At 47.0% G+C, this 18,859-nt stretch overlaps 1 protein-coding gene across 3 annotated transcripts in view; it reads left to right on the top strand.

The window, feature by feature from the left end:
• The window catches only part of LOC141176016 (uncharacterized), a 31,808-nt gene that overhangs the window by 905 nt on the left and 12,044 nt on the right, over window positions 1–18,859 (top strand). For 2 of the 3 annotated variants that reach the window (XM_073659985.1, XM_073659987.1), the window contains exons 2-6: window positions 13,504–13,627; window positions 13,757–13,936; window positions 14,020–14,143; window positions 14,227–14,324; window positions 14,523–14,613. In XM_073659985.1, coding sequence (XP_073516086.1) covers window positions 13,504–13,627; window positions 13,757–13,936; window positions 14,020–14,143; window positions 14,227–14,324; window positions 14,523–14,613 — 617 coding nt within the window. Of the gene's footprint in view, window positions 1–635; window positions 848–13,503; window positions 13,628–13,756; window positions 13,937–14,019; window positions 14,144–14,226; window positions 14,325–14,522; window positions 14,614–18,859 lie in introns of all 3 variants that reach the window. The other variant, XM_073659986.1, reaches the window with a different exon arrangement.

Here is an 18,859-nt window from a genome sequence, read left to right as displayed (position 1 = left end):
TTAAAAAGACAACAATTAAAAACAAAACCAGAATTAAAAAAGGGAAATCTACTGCAAATGAACAAGTAACAGGTAAAAAAGTTTTACTTATAGTTTATGCCAGATGTAAAAATACATATATAGATCCATATGGAGAAATATCTAATAAACACTAACTATATGATTACTTCATACATATAAATATAAAGTGCATAGTGCATGTATGAGCACCACATATCTGTTAGTAGTGTCAGTTCATTTTTTAATGTCTCCCCCGAGTGGGACCATATGGAATCTTATGAAAACTCCAGAAATAAAGATATTTGGTCTCATTCAAAATCCTCTATGGCTAGTTGCTGAGGTTATGCTATACAAATACAAAATTATTATTATTATTTATATAGCTCCATTGATTCCATGGCGCTGTACATAAGAAGGGGTTACATACAAAATACAGATATCACTTACAGTAAGCAAACTAACAATGATAGACTGGTACAGAGGGAAGAGGACCCTGCCCTTGTGGGCTTACATTCTACTGGACGATGGGGAAGGAGACAGTAGGTTGGGGGGTTGCAGTAGCTCCGGTGTTGTTGAGGTGGCAGCAAGCAAGGTCATGGCAGGCTGTAAGCTTGTTTAAAGAGATGTATTTTCAGGTTCCATCTGAAGGATAAAAGTGTGGTGGATAATCGGACGTGTTGAGGCACAGAATTTCATAGGATGAGGGATATTCGGAAGAAATCTTGGAGGCGATTAACCTCCACCTGTAGAGCCGCCACCACATATATGGTTGGTAGAGACTAAATCCAAGTTGACAAAATACAACTAGTGCTGTGATAGGGTAACAAGAGGTACACAATGTATTCAGGTATATTAATAACCCCTACAGAGCCATCTTTAATTGTTTAGCACAGGCTTTTGCAGAGCCTTTGTACTACCAGTAACGTGGAAGCCCCCTATATTTCCATTGACAGAAGACGCACCTGAGCGGGGACTTGCATTTTTTGTAGATTGAATTGAAGCATTTTTTGAAAACATTTTACATAACATTTTCTATCACATTTATCCTGCGCTCTACGTTGAGCACTTACATTGGGGTTTCCATCTACAGTGGGGGAAATAATTATTTGATCCCTTGCTGTTTTTGCAAGTTTGCCCACTGACAAAGACATGAACAGTCTATAATTTTAAGGGTAGGTTAATTTTAACATTAAAAAATGGAATATCCAAAACAATCAAGAAAATCACATTGTATAAATTATATATTTTTTTGCATTTGGCAGTGAGAAATAAGTATTTGATCCCTCTGGCAAACATCACTTAATACTTGGTGGCAAAACCCTTGTTGGCAAGCACAGCAGTCAGACGTTGTTTGTAGTTGATGATGAGGTTTGCGCACATGTCATGAGGAATTTTGGTCCACTCCTCTTTGCAGGTCATCTCTAAATCATTAAGATTTTGAGGCTGTCGCTTGGCAACTCAGAGCTTCAACTCCCTCCATAAGTTTTCTATGGGGCATGAACCCATCTATCTTCCTTTCAGTAAGGTGAAGTCATCTTGTCCCCTTTGCAGAAAAGCACCCTCAAAGTATAATGCTTCCCCCACCATGCTTCACGGTTGGGACGATGTTCTTAGGGTTGTACTCATTCTTCTTCTTCCTCCAAACATGGCGAGTTGAGTTAATGCCAAAGAGCTCAATTTTTGTCTCATCTGACCACAGCACCTTATCCCAATAACTCACAGAATCATCCAGGTGTTCATTGACAAAATTCAGACAAGCCTGCACATGTGCCTTGCTGAGCAGGGGGACCTTGAGGGCACTGCAGGATTTTAAACCTTTAATGTGTAATCTGTTACCAATGGTTTTCTTGGTGACTGTAGTCGCAGGTGCCTTGAGATCATTAACAAATTCCAGCCCATGTAGTTATAGCCTGATCTCTCACCTTCCTCATGATCAAGGATACCCCATGAGGTGAGATTTTGCATGGTGCCCCAGATCGATGTCGATTGACAGTCATTTTGTATTTCTTCCATTGTCTTACTATTGCACCAACAGTTGTCTCGTTCTCACCCAGCGTCTTACTTATGGTTTTGTAGCCCATTCCAGCTTTGTGCAGGTCTATAATCTTGTCCCTGACATCCTTAGAAAGCTCTTTGGTCTTGCCCATTTTGTAGAGGTTAGAGTCTGACTGATTAATTAAGTCTGTGGATAGTAGTCTTTTTCAGGTGACTATATAAGACAGCTGTCTTTAATGCAGGTAATGAGTTGATTAGGAGCATCTAACTGGTCTGTAGGAGTCAGAACTCATAATGGTTTGTAGGGCATCAAATACTTTTTTCTCACTGCAAAATACAAAAAATTATCTAATGTATACAATGAGATTTTCTTGATTTTATTTTTTGGATATTCTATCTCTCAATGTTAAAATTAACCTACCCTTAAAATTATAGACTGTTCATGTCTTTGTCAGTGGGCGAACTTACAAAAACAGCAAGGGATCAAATAATTATTTCCCTCCACTGTAAATCTCTGAGTGACATGATTCAGATAAAACCCATTCACTATAATGAGGCAGCAGAGTTACTGTCGACTCCATTTCGTCTCTGTTTAGCGTTGTCTTTTTTTCCAGAAGTACACAAAACTTTGGTCTATTGCGCTTTTATGCACGCTTAAAAATATGGACACTGCCAAATCATAGGACAGACTTGAGTCCACAGTGTCTTAATCTGCCTTATTATAGGGAATCTTCCATTGGGTTTTCCGTCTGAATCACATATTTCAGAGATCTACACGGAAACCCTGTTGTAAGCGCTCAGCGTAGAGCGCAGGATAAATGTGCGCCATGCCTTATTGCGATCTTTGGGAGGAAGAATGAACAAATCAACAGCAGGTGAAGAATTGTTTTTATTTATTTTTTATGCCATTCCTCATGTGGACGACTTTATTCTATGGGTTTTTGCCACCTTTTTTATTTTTTACACTGTTCACTGAAGGGGTTAACTAGTGTGACAGTTTTATAGATCAGATCGTTCTGGACGCGGTATTTGAGTACCAGGGGGTGACAGTAAGAGAGACATAACCAGTCCGGGATGAAAGCACTGTACCAGAAATGTATTTTTATTCAATAAGGAGTACTTCCACCAGTTCAGGGGCACCGCGATAGGCAGCCCGTGTGCACCATCATATGCCAACCTGCTCCTGGGCTAGTGGGAGGAAACTATTGTTTTTGGTGACACTTCGCAGTGCCCTGAGGAGAGTATTATCATGTGGCTCCGCTACATTGATGATATCTTTGTCATCTGGAAGGGCACTGCGGAGACGTTCAAGGATTTTGTCAAGAAACTCAATGTCAACAATATTGGGTTACATTTTATGTATGAGTTGAATTCATCTAGCCTGGCCTTTTTGGACATTAAAATTGAGATCAATTCCAAGGGTGAAATTATCACTAAGACCCATAGGAAAGAAACGGCCACAAATTCCCTCCTGAGGTGGGAGAGCAACCATCCGGCCCCCCTCAGGAGGGAAATCCCCAAGAGACAATATTTAAGAATGCACCAGAATTGCTCTACCTTGTGGTCCTTCAAGAAGCAGGCAGATGACCTCAAGATAAGGTTTAAAGACAGAGGTTACCTCGAAAGAGCCTTGAGGGAGGCATACAACAAGGCGTTAAAAAACCTGATCAAAGTGAAACTACACGATTCGTCATGAGATATTGCAATAGAGAGGAGATTAGATCAATCCTCCAAAGGAGTATTAAAGATGGACACAGACATGGAGAATGAGATCACACCTTACCCACAAATCACATACCGAAAAGGTAAATCTTTGAGGGATAGGCTAGTGCGTAGCCAGTGTCAGCTGAGAACCACCCCAACTTGGTTGGATAGAGGAATCAAAGGGTGTTTCACATGTGGGGTAAGATGTAAGATGTGTGAATCGATCCAGTCAGGCAATGTTCAGAAGCAATGTTACTGGTATCAGGTACTCCATTCGGCACTTCATAAATTGTCGCACTAAGGGCATCATCTATAAGGGCACATGTGAGAATGTGGTGGAGTACGTTGAAAAAACAAGAAGAGAATTTCGTAGGCGGGTGGGGAAACATACGAGATATATGGAATAAAAAAGACACACTGGTCGCTAATCACATCAACCTACTGCATCACGGAGATGTAAGGAAGATCCTATTTATGGGGGTAGAGAAAATTACATCTCCGGTGAAAGGAGGTAACTGGGATAGGTCGATTTTACAGAGGGAGACCCGTTGGATTTTCAACCTCACAACGGTACACCCGAATGGCCTGAATAAGCAAATGTCCTTAACTCCTTTCTTTGAAATAGAGGTGTAATAGGGACATATAGTCAGGGACAGCCACCGATGAGTGGGGGTGCCATTGCGCAGGACAGGGTGCCAACCTCCGCGTTAGGTAGGTGTGCAGATAGAGAGGGAAACGCTAGGGCATTTATAGATCTTTTCCACCCATTCTTTGGCAGTTTGGTTTGGTAGGGCAGTTCTGTATTGACTAGACACACCTGCCCACACTGTAACAAAACCCTCACTGGCAACAACAGTCGCTGATGAATAGCACTCTCTTTGATGTCTCCAACATCGTTGACAGCCATCATTTCTGCTCAGCGTGAATCGATTTTAACCAATGAACAGCACTGAAGTCCACTGTTCCCTCGTCCAGCGTAGATGCTACCTGGCCCATGCAAGTCGATGACGCCTGTGCCTGGTGGTGTGGTCAGGTACCCTAGCAGACCACACTGATGTAAACTGTTTTGAATGGTCTGACATGACACTTGGGTGCCTCTCACCTCCCTTAAATGTGCCTGCAGTTGTGTGGCGTTCATCATCCAGTTCCGAAAGGCATTGTTCACAATGAAGCAGTCATCAGTGTGGGGTGTGGCCAAAAGATGTCCACTTCTCTGCCTTTCTGTGACTTTTCCACTCTCTCTGTATCTCTATTGCAACCTGCTGATGATGACACTCGGTGACACTCAAAGCTCAGTGACCACTTTCATCTGAAAACATCCTGCTTCAATTTCAACGCCTACATTTTTTGGGCGATTCATGGATCAAACACTTGTTGTGAATTTTGCCATTAGGCTCCTTGTTAGAGAACAGCAAGTTGTGCAAAAAGTACTGTAGGGTTTCTACTCACTCAGCAGCGGTTGAGCAAGGCACCGGTTTCATTAAAATGTCCAGGCTAGTTTATTAGAACTTCATAAACCACTCAGCATAAGCTAACAAAAAGACGCCTTTAACATACCTGGCGGCGTCCTTGCATAGTGGTCCATCTCCCACTGTACAAGGGCGCGCACTTGATCTCCAGTCCAGTCTCCAGTTCAGTCAGTTGGCTTCTGGTCACTGATATGCCAGGTCCCGTTTATGTTTCCTGCCTCTGGTATCAGTTCCCGTGTTTGAACTGTGTCCTGTCTGTATTATCTTCTAGCCTGTTGTCTTCTGCCTATCCTGGAGGCTGTATTTCTAGGCCTGTGTGAACACGCTCCTTGCCTGTTCGTTCCGCCTTCTAGAGGCCGCATACCTAGACCCGCTCCTGTATCTTGCTGCTGTGTCTGTTCTTGTCTGAATACTCTCCTAGCCCCTTTCCTGTTTTTCTCTATGTCCGTACCTTCCCTTTTTCTGCAGAGTCTGAACTCGTACCTAACTCCTGCTCGTTGTCACTGTCACTTCCGTTTGTGAGTTTGTGGTCCACTCGCTACTTCACTGCAAGTACCCTGTGGGTATCTGGTTCTGCCTTTCCCTTCCTGTCTGTTCCGTGTGTACTGAGCCCTGTCCCCTCCGCTCTGCCTTGCTTGCCCCTTCGGCGGTTCATGCTTGCTCAGCCCTGTCCACCGCGTCTGCGGTTTCGCCTTGCTCAGCCCTGTCCACCGCGTCTGCGGTTTCGCTTTGCTCAGCCCTGTCCACCGCGTCTGCGGTTTCGCTTTGCTCAGCCCTGTCCACCGCGTCTGCGGTTTCGCTTTGCTCAGCCCTGTCCACCGCGTCTGCGGTTTCGCTTTGCTCAGCCCTGTCCACCGCTTCTGCGGTTTCGCTTTGCTCAGCCCTGTCCACCGCGTCTGCGGTTTCGCTTTGCTCAGCCCTGTCCACCGCGTCTGCGGTTTCGCTTTGCTCAGCCCTGTCCACCGCGTCTGCGGTTTCGCTTTGCTCAGCCCTGTCCACCGCATCTGCGGTTTCGCTTTGCTCAGCCCTGTCCACCGCGTCTGCGGTTTCGCTTTGCTCAGCCCTGTCCACCGCGTCTGCGGTTTCGCTTTGCTCAGCCCTGTAGACCGCGTCTGCGGTTTCGCTTTGCTCAGCCCTGTCCACCGCGTCTGTGGTTCTGCTCTGCTCTGCCTTGACTACCGCACCTGCGGTTTCGCTTTACTCTGTTTGTTTGCCAAATGTGCGGCTCCGAATTTGTCTCCCAGTCTGTACTGGACCCTACCCAGCCTGCGCTCTAGTCTGCCTGTTCCTGTATTCCCCGGTGTGGGTCAACAGCCGTGTCCGGAGTCTGACCTGGAGTAGACCCTGGTCCCTCTGCTCGGTTCCTCCCTGGTGCACTGGCGTCGTATGCCGTCGTGCGACCTTGGTCGGATCGGGCAGATACTTAGTTACGCCCCTCCAGACACTCTCCGGTTCATGGCACAGTGGAACCACTAAACACGCACACGCCAGTCAGTCCGGGCGTGTGCATTACAGCATGCTCATGCCATGGTTCCCGTTGAGCCCCACGGCCTTCGCTCTCTGAGACGTTTTCCAGCGAATATGTGCATTAAAAATAAATAAAAAAAAAAATATATATATTTTTTTTGTTTAGCTGAGTTCCAGGCGAATTACGCACCCGTCCAGATGGATCTTTCTGCACTCGTTCCTGCGGATCCGCCACGGTACTATGGGGATCCAAGACAGAGTCGTACATTTGTGGAGCAATGCATGCTACACTTCAAGTTCTACCCTCTTTGTTTTCCCACCGATCGGGCTAAGGTGGGATTCATGATGTCTTACCTAGCGGGTGATGCCTTGAAATGGATTACCCCCCTATGGGACGCACAGGATCCTATCGTCCTGGACATAATGGCCTTCCTGGTGGCCTTTCTAATGGTCTTCGATGATCCGAACCCGGAGGCTCCTGCTGAAGCTTCACTTTCCAATATCCCGGAGCAGCCCCGATGGGTAATGTGTGTGGGTAGCGCACTAGTCCTCCTGCCCGAAGAGACTACTGCCCATCCAGAATCCACACAGGATGACTACGCTCTTCGGAATACTTCTCCCAACCTCAAGAGGCAGTCCAGACGTGCTAGGCGTAGAGGCAAGCCGTCACGCCTGGGTCTGTCCTCCCAAAGACCTCCTGATTCCAACCTTGAAGTCCCTGCTGAAGCTTCATTTCCCTGTATCCCAGAGCAGCCCCTACGGGTAATATGCATGGGTAGCGCACCTGTTCTCCTGCCCGAAGAGACTTCTGCCCACCTAGAATCCTCCGGGATACCACCTGATGACAAATGGAGAGAGACTTCCCTACACCCGGTACCCGATACTTCGTCGGCTCCGTCCTGTGAGCCTGACAATGGGTACCTCAAAGCGGTAGTTAACCCCGAGTCTCTATACCCCTCCGACCAGGCGGAGGACCTCCAGTTGTCTCCAGAACCCTTCGGGGTGCTACCTGGTAGCAAATGTACAGAGTCTTCCCTATACTCTGTACCTGATACCTCGCCCGCTTCGTCCAGTGAGTCCGACCTAGTGTACTCCAAAGCAGAGGTTATCCCCGAGTCTCTACACCCCTCCGACCAGGCGGAGGACCTCCAGTTGTCTCCTGAACCCTTCGGAGTGCTACCTGATAGCGAATGGACAGAGACTCTCCTATACTCGGTATCTGATACCTCGCCCGCTTCTTCCAGTGAGTCCGACCTAGTGTACTCCGAAGCAGAGGTTATCCCCGAGTCTCTACACCCCTCCGACCAGGCGGAGGACCTCCAGTTGTCTCCTGAACCCTTCGGGGTGCTACCTGATAGCGAATGGACAGAGACTCTCCTATACTCGGTTCCTGATACGTCGCCCGCTTCTTCCAGTGAGTCCGACCTACTGCACTCCGAAGCAGAGGTTACCCATGAGTCTCTTCACCCTTCCGACCTGGCGGAGGACCTCCAGTTGTCTCCTGAACCCTTCGGGGTGCTACCTGGTAGCGAAAGGACAGAGACTCTCCTATACTCTGTACCTGATACCTCGCTCGCTTTGTCCAGTGAGTCCAACCTAGTGTACTCCGAAGCAGAGTTTACTCCCAAGTCTCTACACCCCTCCGACCAGGCGGAGGACCTCCAGTTGTCTCCAGAACCCTTCGGGGTGCCACCTGGTGGTGAATGGACAGAGACTTTTCTATATTCGGCACCCGATACCTCGCCTGCTTCGTCCAGTGAGTCCGACCTAGTGTTTTCTGAAGCAGAGGTTACCCCCGAGTCTCTGCACTCGTCTGACCCGGCAGAAGACCTCCAGGTGTCTCCTGAACCCTTCGGGGTGCTACTTGATAGCGAAGGAACAGAGACTCTCCTATACTCGGTACCTGATACCTCGCCTGCTTCATCCAGTGAGTCTGAACAAGTGTAGTCCGAAGCGGAGGTTACCCCCGAGTCTCTGCCCCCCTCCAACCCGGTGGAGGACTTCCAGTTGTCTTCTGTACCCTCTGGGGTGCCACCTGAAAATATGTGGAGAGAGACTTCCTTGTGTGCTGTTCCTGGTACTCCACCCGTTTCGTCTGTTGCTGAGGATGGCTGGATAGGAGGAAGCATCCAAGCTACCCAGAGGAGACCAGTTTTTCCGGTGGACAGTGGAAGTGATCTCCTTGAAGTGAAGGATTGGCCCTCGAATTCCCTGCGGAAGATTCTGGCAGGCCTGAAGAAGAGGGGGCGTAAGGGGGGGGTACTGTAACATACCTGGCGGCGTCCTTGCATAGTGGTCCATCTCCCACTGTACAAGGGCGTGCACTTGATCTCCAGTCCAGTCTGCCAGCCTGGCTTCCCTCCATGCTGTCTGTTTGCCTCTGTGTCTGCTGCTTAAGGGTGGCGCCCGATCACTTCCTGCTTTTTGTACCTGCTGCAGGCACACCCCTTGTGCATCCTCAGCCTATTGCTGTCTGTCACCTGGTATTTAAGCCAGCTGCTCCAATTAACCCATGCCTGAGCATTGTGTTCAGTTAGTTGGCTTCTGGTCACTGATATGCCAGGTCCCGTTTATGTTTCCTGCCTTTGGTATCAGTTCCCGTGTCTGAACTGTGTCCTGTCTGTATTATCTTCTAGCCTGTTGTCTTCTGCCTATCCTGGAGGCAGTATTTCCAGGCCTGTGTGAACACGCTCCTTGCCTGTTCGTTCCGCCTTCTAGGGGCCGCATACCTAGACTCGCTCCTGTATCTTGCTGCTGTGTCTGTTCTTGTCTGAATACTCTCCTAGCCCCTTTCCTGTTTTTCTCTATGTCCGTACCTTCCCTTTTTCTGCAGAGTCTGAACTCGTACCTAACTCCTGCTCGTTGTCACTGTACTTCTGTTTGTGAGTTTGTGGTCCACTCGCTACTTCACTGCAAGTACCCTGTGGGTATCTGGTTCTGCCTTTCCCTTCCTGTCTGTTCCATGTGTACTGAGCCCTGTCCCCTCCGCTCTGCCTTGCTTGCCCCTTCGGCGGTTCTTGCTTGCTCAGCCCTGTCCACCGCGTCTGCGGTTTCACTTTGCTCAGCCCTGTCCACTGCGTCTGCGGTTTCGCTTTGCTCAGCCTTGTCCACCGCGTCTGCAGTTTCGCTTTGCTCAGCCCTGTCCACCGCGTCTGTGGTTTCGCCTTGCTCAGCCCTGTCCACCACGGCTGCGGTTTCGCTTTGCTCAGCCCTGTCCACCGCGTCTGCGGTTTCGCTTTGCTCAGCCCTGTCCACCGCGTCTGCGGTTTCTCTTTGCTCAGCCCTGTCCACCGCGTCTGCGGTTTCGCTTTGCTCAGCCCTGTCCACCGCGTCTGCGGTTTCACTTTGCTCAGCCCTGTCCACCGCGTCTGCGGTTTCGCTTTGCTCAGCCCTGTCCACCACGTCTGCGGTTTCGCTTTGCTCAGCCCTGTCCACCGCGTCTGCGGTTTCGCTTTGCTCAGCACTGTCCACCGCGTCTGCGGTTTCGCTTTGCTCAGCCCTGTCCACCGCATCTGCGGTTTCACTTTGCTCAGCACTGTCCACCGCGTCTGCGGTTTCGCTTTGCTCAGCCCTGTCCACCGCGTCTGCGGTTTCGCTTTGCTCAGCCCTGTCCACCGCGTTTGCGGTTTCGCTTTGCTCAGCCCTGTCCACCGCGTCTGCAGTTTCGCTTTGCTCAGCCCTGTCCACTGCGTCTGCGGTTTCGCTTTGCTCAGCCCTGTCCACCACGTCTGCGGTTTCGCTGTGCTCAGCCCTGTCCATCGCGTCTGCGGTTTTGCTTTGCTCAGCCCTGTCCACCGCGTCTGCGGTTTTGCTTTGCTCAGCCCTGTCCACCGCGTCTGCGGTTTCGCTTTGCTCAGCCCTGTCCACCGCGTCTGCGGTTTCGCTTTGCTCAGCCCTGCCACCGCGTCTGCGGTTTCGCTTTGCTCAGCCCTATCCACCGCGGCTGCGGTTTCGCTTTACTCAGCCTTGTCCACAGCGTCTGCGGTTTCGCTTTACTCAGCCTTGTCCACCGCGTCTGCGGTTCTGCTCTGCTCAGCCTTGTCTACCGCGTCTGCGGTTCTGCTCTGCTCTGCCTTGACTACCGCACCTGCGGTTTCGCTTTACTCTGTTTGTTTACCGCATGTGCGGCTCCGAATTTGTCTCCCAGTCTGTACTGGACCCTACCCAGCCTGCGCTCTAGTCTGCCTGTTCCTGTATTCCCCGGTGTGGGTCAACAGCCGTGTCCGGAGTCTGACCTGGAGTAGACCCTGGTCCCTCTGCTCGGTTCCTCCCTGGTGCACTGGCGTCTTATGCCGTCGTGCGACCTTGGTCGGATCGGGCAGATACTTAGTTACGCCCCTCCAGACACTCTCCGGTTCATGGCACAGTGGAACCACTAAACACGCACACGCCAGTCAGCCCGGGCGTGTGCATTACAACGCCCTTTTCCAGCACAGTGAAAAACAGAAAGTAAATAGTTCAGACAGTGCTGTGGGTTCGCCTACTCAGGTCAGTGTCCTTTAGCAGATAGCCTGTAGGTCTCCACAGTTCCAGTCACAGACACTGAATGAGACACTTGGTCTTCATTTTATCTGCCATACCACACCCCCGGCTGGGACTATGTGAGCCCCACTCTTTGACTGCTCGTAAACTCGGCCCTGATACGCCCTATTAACCCTCAGCACTATCTGTCCTTGAGTCTGCTTTCCAAGGCTTACATCACCGAAGCTACCAACCTCGATGATATATATCTCCCCTCAAGCACCTGTGTTACATGCACGCCGCCTAAGCTCAGATAGGGGCGAGACCGATTACATGAATTCGTTGGAATTCTGGGGGAACAGTTATTCCGGGCGACCATAGGCTGCAGCTTCTCTGAGGCACAGGACAGATTCAATTGCTGACCAGACACATTTGAAAGAGTCCTCATAAACGGTAGAACAGTAACATTTAATGAGGTATGGCCAATGCAATGTACATGTCTCTTTGAGCAACAGGCTCCAGTAATAACAGTACAATCTTCTTTGCAACTCAGCAGTACACAGTGTATTATCCTGTAGCACAGTTTAAATGCATACACAACCACAGGCTTTTCCTTCACAAGGACTCAATTGTACACAGCATTCTTTATCCTGCATGGAGATGGGGGGGGGTGTTTGATGAGGGAGACGATCCCTATGACAGGATTACTTCCAGTCCTTATCTTCCTGGTCGACAATGCTCCACACTGTTAGTTCAGGGAGTCTATCTGACCTGTGTTTAGCTTCCCACCTGACCTGAATTCTGTTTTCTTGCCTTCTATGAGATACAGATCATAAGCCACCTTTCTCTTCGGCTCTGGACAGAGAGTAAACAACTTCCCCACAATCCCCCTGGGGCTCTGCTAAAACACTCCCCTTCTTCTGTGACTGTGTTAACCCCTCTAGTTGGTGGATGCTTCTGGAGCACAACACTTCCTGTCTCCTGTGCTTGTGTTACTTCTAATAGTTGCTGAATGCTTTTAAAGCAGCAGCACTACTTCTGCACGTCACACCTGTCCGGCGGCCATCTTACAGTACTGAAACATTGAACAGTTGGACATGTGTATCAAAACATTAAGAAATGGTCACATTAAAGAGGTTATCCACTGCAATGTGTAGTTGGCAGATGGATTTAAACCTAGGAAATAAGGCTTTCTTCAAATACCTTGTGTTTCCAAATGTGCCTGTGAGCAGCGCTATCGTTGTCCTCTTAGCACCATCATGTGACCCCCGGCTGCAGTTGCCTCTGATGTCTGGTGACTTCACGTCAAGTTCCGGAATTGATTGACTGGGCTGTGGGCAGCGTTTCACCACATGTCACAGCCCAGCATCGTGTGCGCTCTCTCTTCACTGCTTTCATTAACAGAGTGCCGCAAGCCCGCGAGATGCTGGGCTATGAAGTGATGAAACTTCGCCCACAGCCCGGTCAATCATTGAGACTGGGACATCAGTGATGTCGGGTCAACTTCCAGTTCTGGGAGTTGCCATTTTTGCCCAGTCTCTTTCTTATGGTGGAGTCATGAACATTGACCTTAACTGAGGCACGTGAGGTCTGCAGTTATTTGGATGTTGTTGTGGGGTCTTTTGTGAGCTCTAGGATGAGTCGTCGCTGCACTCTTGGGGTAATTTTGATCGGCAGGCCACTACTGGGAACATTCACCACTGTTCCATGTTTTTTGCTATTTGTGAATAATGGCTCTCACTGTGGTTCGCTGGCATGTCAAAGCTTTAGAAATGGCTTTATAACCTTTTCCAGACTGACAGATCCCAATTACTTTGTTTCTCATTTGTTCCTGAATTTCTTTGGATCGCAGCATGATGGCTAGCTTTTGAGGATCTTTTAGTCTACTTTACTTTTTCAGGCAGGTTCTATTTAAGTGATTCCTTGATTGAGAACAGGTGTGGCAGTAATCAGGCCTCTATATGGCTAGCGAAATTGAACTCCGCTTCCCAAAGATGTGATAAACCACAGTTAATTTATGTTTTAATGGGGAGTTGGGGGGGGGGGCAATCACTTTTTCACACAGGGCTCTGTAGGTTTGGATTTCTTTTTCCCTTAATAATAAAGACCTTCATTTAAAAACTGCATTTTGTGTTTACTTGTGTTACCTTTGTCTAATGTTTAAATTTATTTTGTGATCTGAAACATTTAAGTGTGAAAGAATAAGAAATCAGGAAAGGGTCGAACACTTTTTCACACCACTGTTGGTTTTATTAGTAGATGTAAAGGAATCTAAATACTGTACAATAATCTCCTCATATGTTCCCCTTATTATTCCCAGTAATTGTATTATTACACAGGATTTTTATGATATTACATCGGCTCATCATCTTCTCATTCTGATCTCTACAATATCGGATCCTCTTAGTGAATATCTTCTATATAAGAGAATTTTCCTGAATTACGCATCAAAGATGGATATGGACAGAGACAAGATGGCTGAGAAAATATTACACCTCACCCTAGAGATCCTCTTCCGACTTACTGGAGAGGTGAGAGATTCTGATGATGTCTCATTACATCATTCTTATCTAAGGGAATAACAGATGGACAGAACTGGAGAGGTGAGGACTCTGTAAATGTCTGGAGGGAGATTTATTAATGTGTCTCTCCATAATCAGGATTACACACTAGTGAAGAAGACCTCTAGCGAGCGCTGTCAGGACCCTGTGTCTGAATTATGGGGAAGACCCCTGAGTCCAATCACATGGCCTCCACCTCACCCCCTGATGCATGAGGACATCAATGACCAGAAGATCCTAGAACTCATCTACAAGATGATTGAGCTACTGACTGGAGAGGTGACACTGCTGGGAATGCTGGGACATTATACAGTAACGCTATGGAGGGATCGAGGTGGTGACTGTATCATTGTATGTGTCAGGTTCCTATAAGATGTCAGGATGTTGCTGTCTATTTCTCCATCGAGGAGTGGGAGTATTTAGAAGGACACAAAGATCTGTACAAGGACGTCATGATGGAGGTTCCCCAGCCCCTCACATCACCAGGTAATAGACAGGACTGAATACACACAGCCTATAATTATCTGTATGTAAAGAATAAATTCAGTCCCTGTATGTGTTTCCTCCAGATCTATCCAGTAAGAGGACAACACCAGAGAGATGTCCCCGTCCTCTTCTTCCACAGGACTGTGAACAAGAAGATCCCAATGTTCCTCAGGATCATCAGGTAGGTGGAGAGAAGGTGTCATGTGATCTCCCCTATGATGTATAGACGGCTGTGAAGGTCTTGTGTTCAGTCTTGTTTTATCCACCAGTATTATATGTTTTATACTTGTGTAATGAGAACGGTGGAGATGACAGGATTAGAGCTGCTCATAGATGTGACTTCTCCATCTGTCTGTGACTTTTATAATATTTGTTTCAGGGTGAAGATCTGACCCATATTAATACTACAGAGACATATGTGAGGGGTGATGAGCGGTGTAAAGAGCAGATTCCTACATATGACTACCCAGGTGAGTAGTAACCACTAAATGCAGAGAAGTCACAGATTCTTCTTAGGCACCGGCTGTGGCTGCTTTATCAGTGGTGTAGTCCGGCCGTATCACAATCGTGTGATCACCATTTTGCCTCTAGACCACAACATTCTCTCAAGACCAGGTCCCGTCTCCCTGAGCTAACTTAACTTTTATGATTGAAAATATTAAATGTGCAGTGAGGGCCAAGTGTGAATTTCTGTAAAATAACAGCAGTTTTACCCTTAATCCTGACTTTTCAATTTCTTTTTAAACCGACTAACTTCAAACCAGATTGTGATAAACTATACAGAAAACATTACATCTGTGCCATGATATATCTCTAAGCTGTGTGTGGCTGATGGCTGTAATATACATTTATTCACGTCTGCAGGAGATGTGTGGCCATGGCTCGAGCCCTGGTTTCATGGATTTGTTGAGGGCAATAACCCTTCATGGTTGACCAAGTGAGTGTCAAATTATTATGTTGATTGCAATCCACAGAAAACCAAACGGAAACAATGTTCTGTATTGGGAGGATTCAAAGAATCTCTGATCCCGTTTATTTTGCTTAGCATTTTATATTGTTTTGAGCATATCAATAGCCAATCACCTACAGGCTGACCAATGTTAGTACAATTATTACGGAAACACATATATGGTCACAGTAGTTCGAAGCACGATGGAATTTTACAAGGTCCATCCTGGCCTAAACTAGTTAGATAACAGGAGCGGAGTGTCTGACAAAAAAAAAAATGTTATTGTGAGAAAAGTTAGTGTGGGAAAGATGAGGCGAGAGAAAAGAAGGAAAGAATGTATGTTGTGCAAGGAGTGATAATAACATGATTTTGAAACAAGCAGACAAAATGGAGTTGCTATAGCATGAATATCATTATGTCCTTTACATTTTCCCCCCTAAAAATTATGTTATTATCAACATTAGAGGTGCTATCCCAGGGTCATGCTTTGAGCCTGAGGGACATTGGTCTTCACTCAATTAGTGCCCTTGTTACCAATCGAGGCTGTCGCGGCATGTCCATCCCCCCTTGTTGGTTGATATAATCATAAAGCTCTGATCTTCAGACGTGAGTTTGGTCGGGGCGTGCGGGTGAAGGTCATCATTCCCTTGTCGTCCAGGTCCTCAATGCTGGTCACATCTGGGAGGTCCGTGTACAGTACCACTGGATGTCGGTTAACAGCGTTCTCCTTGCTCTCTGATGACTGGCAGGTTTTCCTCATGCAAAATGGGATACAATAAAAGACTAGTTTTAGTAAGACATATATTAACAAGATGCAAGCAACAATATGCAACATTCCTTGTAATATTCCAGCAATCCACCCACCAATCCCTTTAAACCAATTAGCAGGATTTAAAAAGGAGAATGTATCAGACCACCAACTGTCTTTGATCAATTCGTTATGTTTGTTATATTCTTCCCTGAGTTTCCTAATGTCTTCCATTTTAGTCTTTAACCGTATGGTAGAGTCGGGGTCAATATAGTGACAACAGGCTGGGCCTATAACCTGACACATCCCTCCTTGAGCTGCTGTCAAATAGTCCAGCACTAAAGTATGTTGATTAGCTACTGTAATATGTTGATTCTGCACTGCAACAGTAGTATTAATTACTTCCAGCACACTCCAAATCTGGTCATCTAAGTAGTCAGTGACTTCCACTAATTTGTCCCACATTTGTGTTACAATAGGGTAGAGGAAGACAGTACTGGCTATCTTATTGGGTATACTCATTTGTACTAAATGAGGTCTTCCTGATGGGCGTGGATGGCTCTCATATCTACTTTACTATGGGGAATAAGATAAGTGGCTGGAGTAAGCCGGGCCAACGTACAAGTCCACCCTACTCTGACTGGGAGCCATTTATACGCATTATTCCCACAGACCCAATATGTGGCTGATGGCTGATCCCATAAAGCAGAGTGCTGTAATACTAATTTATGTACCAAATCGATAAAAGCGGTGTTATTTGATAACATACACCATGAAGGCATTTGTCCCAGGGGGCTACAGTATCCAATATCCGGATTGCCACATGTTGGATCACTAGGCTTATATTCAGAAGATTCATTGCAAGGGATGTTACCAGATATTTTATAACATGTGTCATTGGTACCTTTTATAAACAGATTTGCATGTACCCATGAGTGATTATGAATGTATCTTTCCAACAATGACAGTTTAAAAGCATCTGCCGTACTAGGAGTAGCATTAAAACTGATTTGTAGACCTTCAGTTGGTATGAAGCCTAAATTAGTCAAGGAAGACTTGTTTCTGGGCACCCATTTGTTTCCTTTAAGGGCAAGAAATTGTAGGTGTCTACTGGTAGCAGTAAGATTTCCTTGCCACCAGGGGAGATACAGTGGTGTTCCATAATCTACTAAACTTAGTAGCGTTATTAGCAAGGGCATCGCTACAATTGGGCCAGTTTAGTATTTCTTCCAGAGTGACTGGGACCGCCAGAAAAGGCATACTAGTGGCTGAAACTGGTGAGTGAGTACATATCCAACAGTCACTGATCGGGTTGTTCTCTAATTGACTCAATTCTTGTACCAAAATCTGGTGGTGAGTAATGAACTTGTTATTAAAAGGGTCAGTACTCTGTTGTAGGCTATTCCAGGTATTGACTAGTCTAACCATACATATTATCATAAAACATCTCAGGATGGTTGACGTTTGCAGTGTGAAGCATGGATCCATGTTGACTTCCCTTCAAGTTTTACTGCTGTTTGGGTTGTAAGGAGCACTTGGTATGGTCCGTCATACAATGGTTCTAGTCCGTGTTTCCGAACATGCCTCTTCACATACACATAATCTCCGGGCTTGAGGGTTATGATAACCTTCTGCATCAGCTGGATCTGGAATAGAAGATGATACTAACGCATGGGTGTTAGTTAAGGCTTTGGCAAGCTGAATCACATATTGCACAACATGATCTGTTTCTTCTGATAATCGGTGTGGGGTAAATCGAGCTATAGCTGGTTGTGACCGAAATAGTATCTCATAGGGTGACAGTTTATGTTTCCCTATGGGGGTGGTGTGTATGTGATATAGTGCAATGGGAAGGAGCTCAGGCCACTGGGCCGTAGTCTCCTGCATCATTTTGATCAATTGCCTTTTCAGTGTGCCATTCAATCTCTCCACCTTGCCGCTTGACTGTGGATGGTAAGGAGTATGCAGCACCACTGTTGATCCGATCATGGTAAGTATTTCTTGATATACGCATGAGGAAAAGGCTGGTCCCTGATCACTTTCAATAACTTCTGGGACTCCATACCGGCAAACAACTTCAGAGACCAGTTTCATGGCGGTAGTCTTGGCAGTCATATTTGGAACAGCAAATGCTTCTGGCCAGCTGGAAAACATATCCACTACCACTAAGCAGTATTCATATCGTCCTGCTTTACGGAGAGTGATATGATCAACTTGCAATCATTGGAACGGATACTCTGGTTTAGCAAGGTGTTTTGTCGGTACATTCTGTAATCTGCCTGGGTTGCAGGTTTGGCATATTGTGCAAACTTTGTTTTGTGCGCTCAACATGGTGGAAATTCATGGGGCCCAATAGAGTTTCTGTACCAGTAGCAAAGCTTGATTCTTCCCTCGATGCACCGGTCCATGGGCCAAGGCTGCAAAGGCCTGATATAGGAGTAGAGGCAAACAATACAGTTGTCCCTTTTTCCATAGCCCATCTATCAATTTAGCTCCCGCCTCCTTCCGTGACTCGTTCTTCTTTAGAGACTTTTTGCTATGTGCAGCGTAGCTTTGTGATTGGAGGGACCAGTTGATGAATTTCTGCAAGTTAATCCTGGGTTGGCACAGAATTTAGCTGTTTGGTCTGCTGCCACGTAACAGCCATGGACATGGATGTCGGAAGAAGAGCTGCTCGCTTAGCATGGAGATCAGCAAGTGCATTACCTCTTGCTTCAGGGGCATCTGGTTGGGTATGAGCTTTTACCTTTACGACAGCCAACTGTCTTGGTAGTTGTACCGCTTCCATCAATTGTCTGACGCTTTCAGCATTTTTCACAGGAGAACCTGCAGTCGTGACAAAGCCTCTCCTTGCCCAGATCTCCCCAAAGTCATGTGCAATCCCGAAGGCGTATCTCGAGTCAGTAAATATATTCACATGTTTTCCTTCGGCCTGTTAACAAGCAGCAATCCGAGCTTTGAGCTCTGCTTCATGTGCTGACATACTGGGAGGTAAGGCTGCAGCCTCTACCAATGTATC

This window comes from Phyllobates terribilis, unplaced genomic scaffold, assembly GCF_046119375.1.
Source record: "Phyllobates terribilis strain yellow unplaced genomic scaffold, ASM4611937v1 Scaffold_17__1_contigs__length_24005725, whole genome shotgun sequence".
NCBI classification, from domain to species: Eukaryota; Metazoa; Chordata; class Amphibia; order Anura; family Dendrobatidae; genus Phyllobates; species Phyllobates terribilis.
Note: the sequence above shows the minus strand (reverse complement) of the source record. Positions and strands in the feature narration are given on the sequence as shown.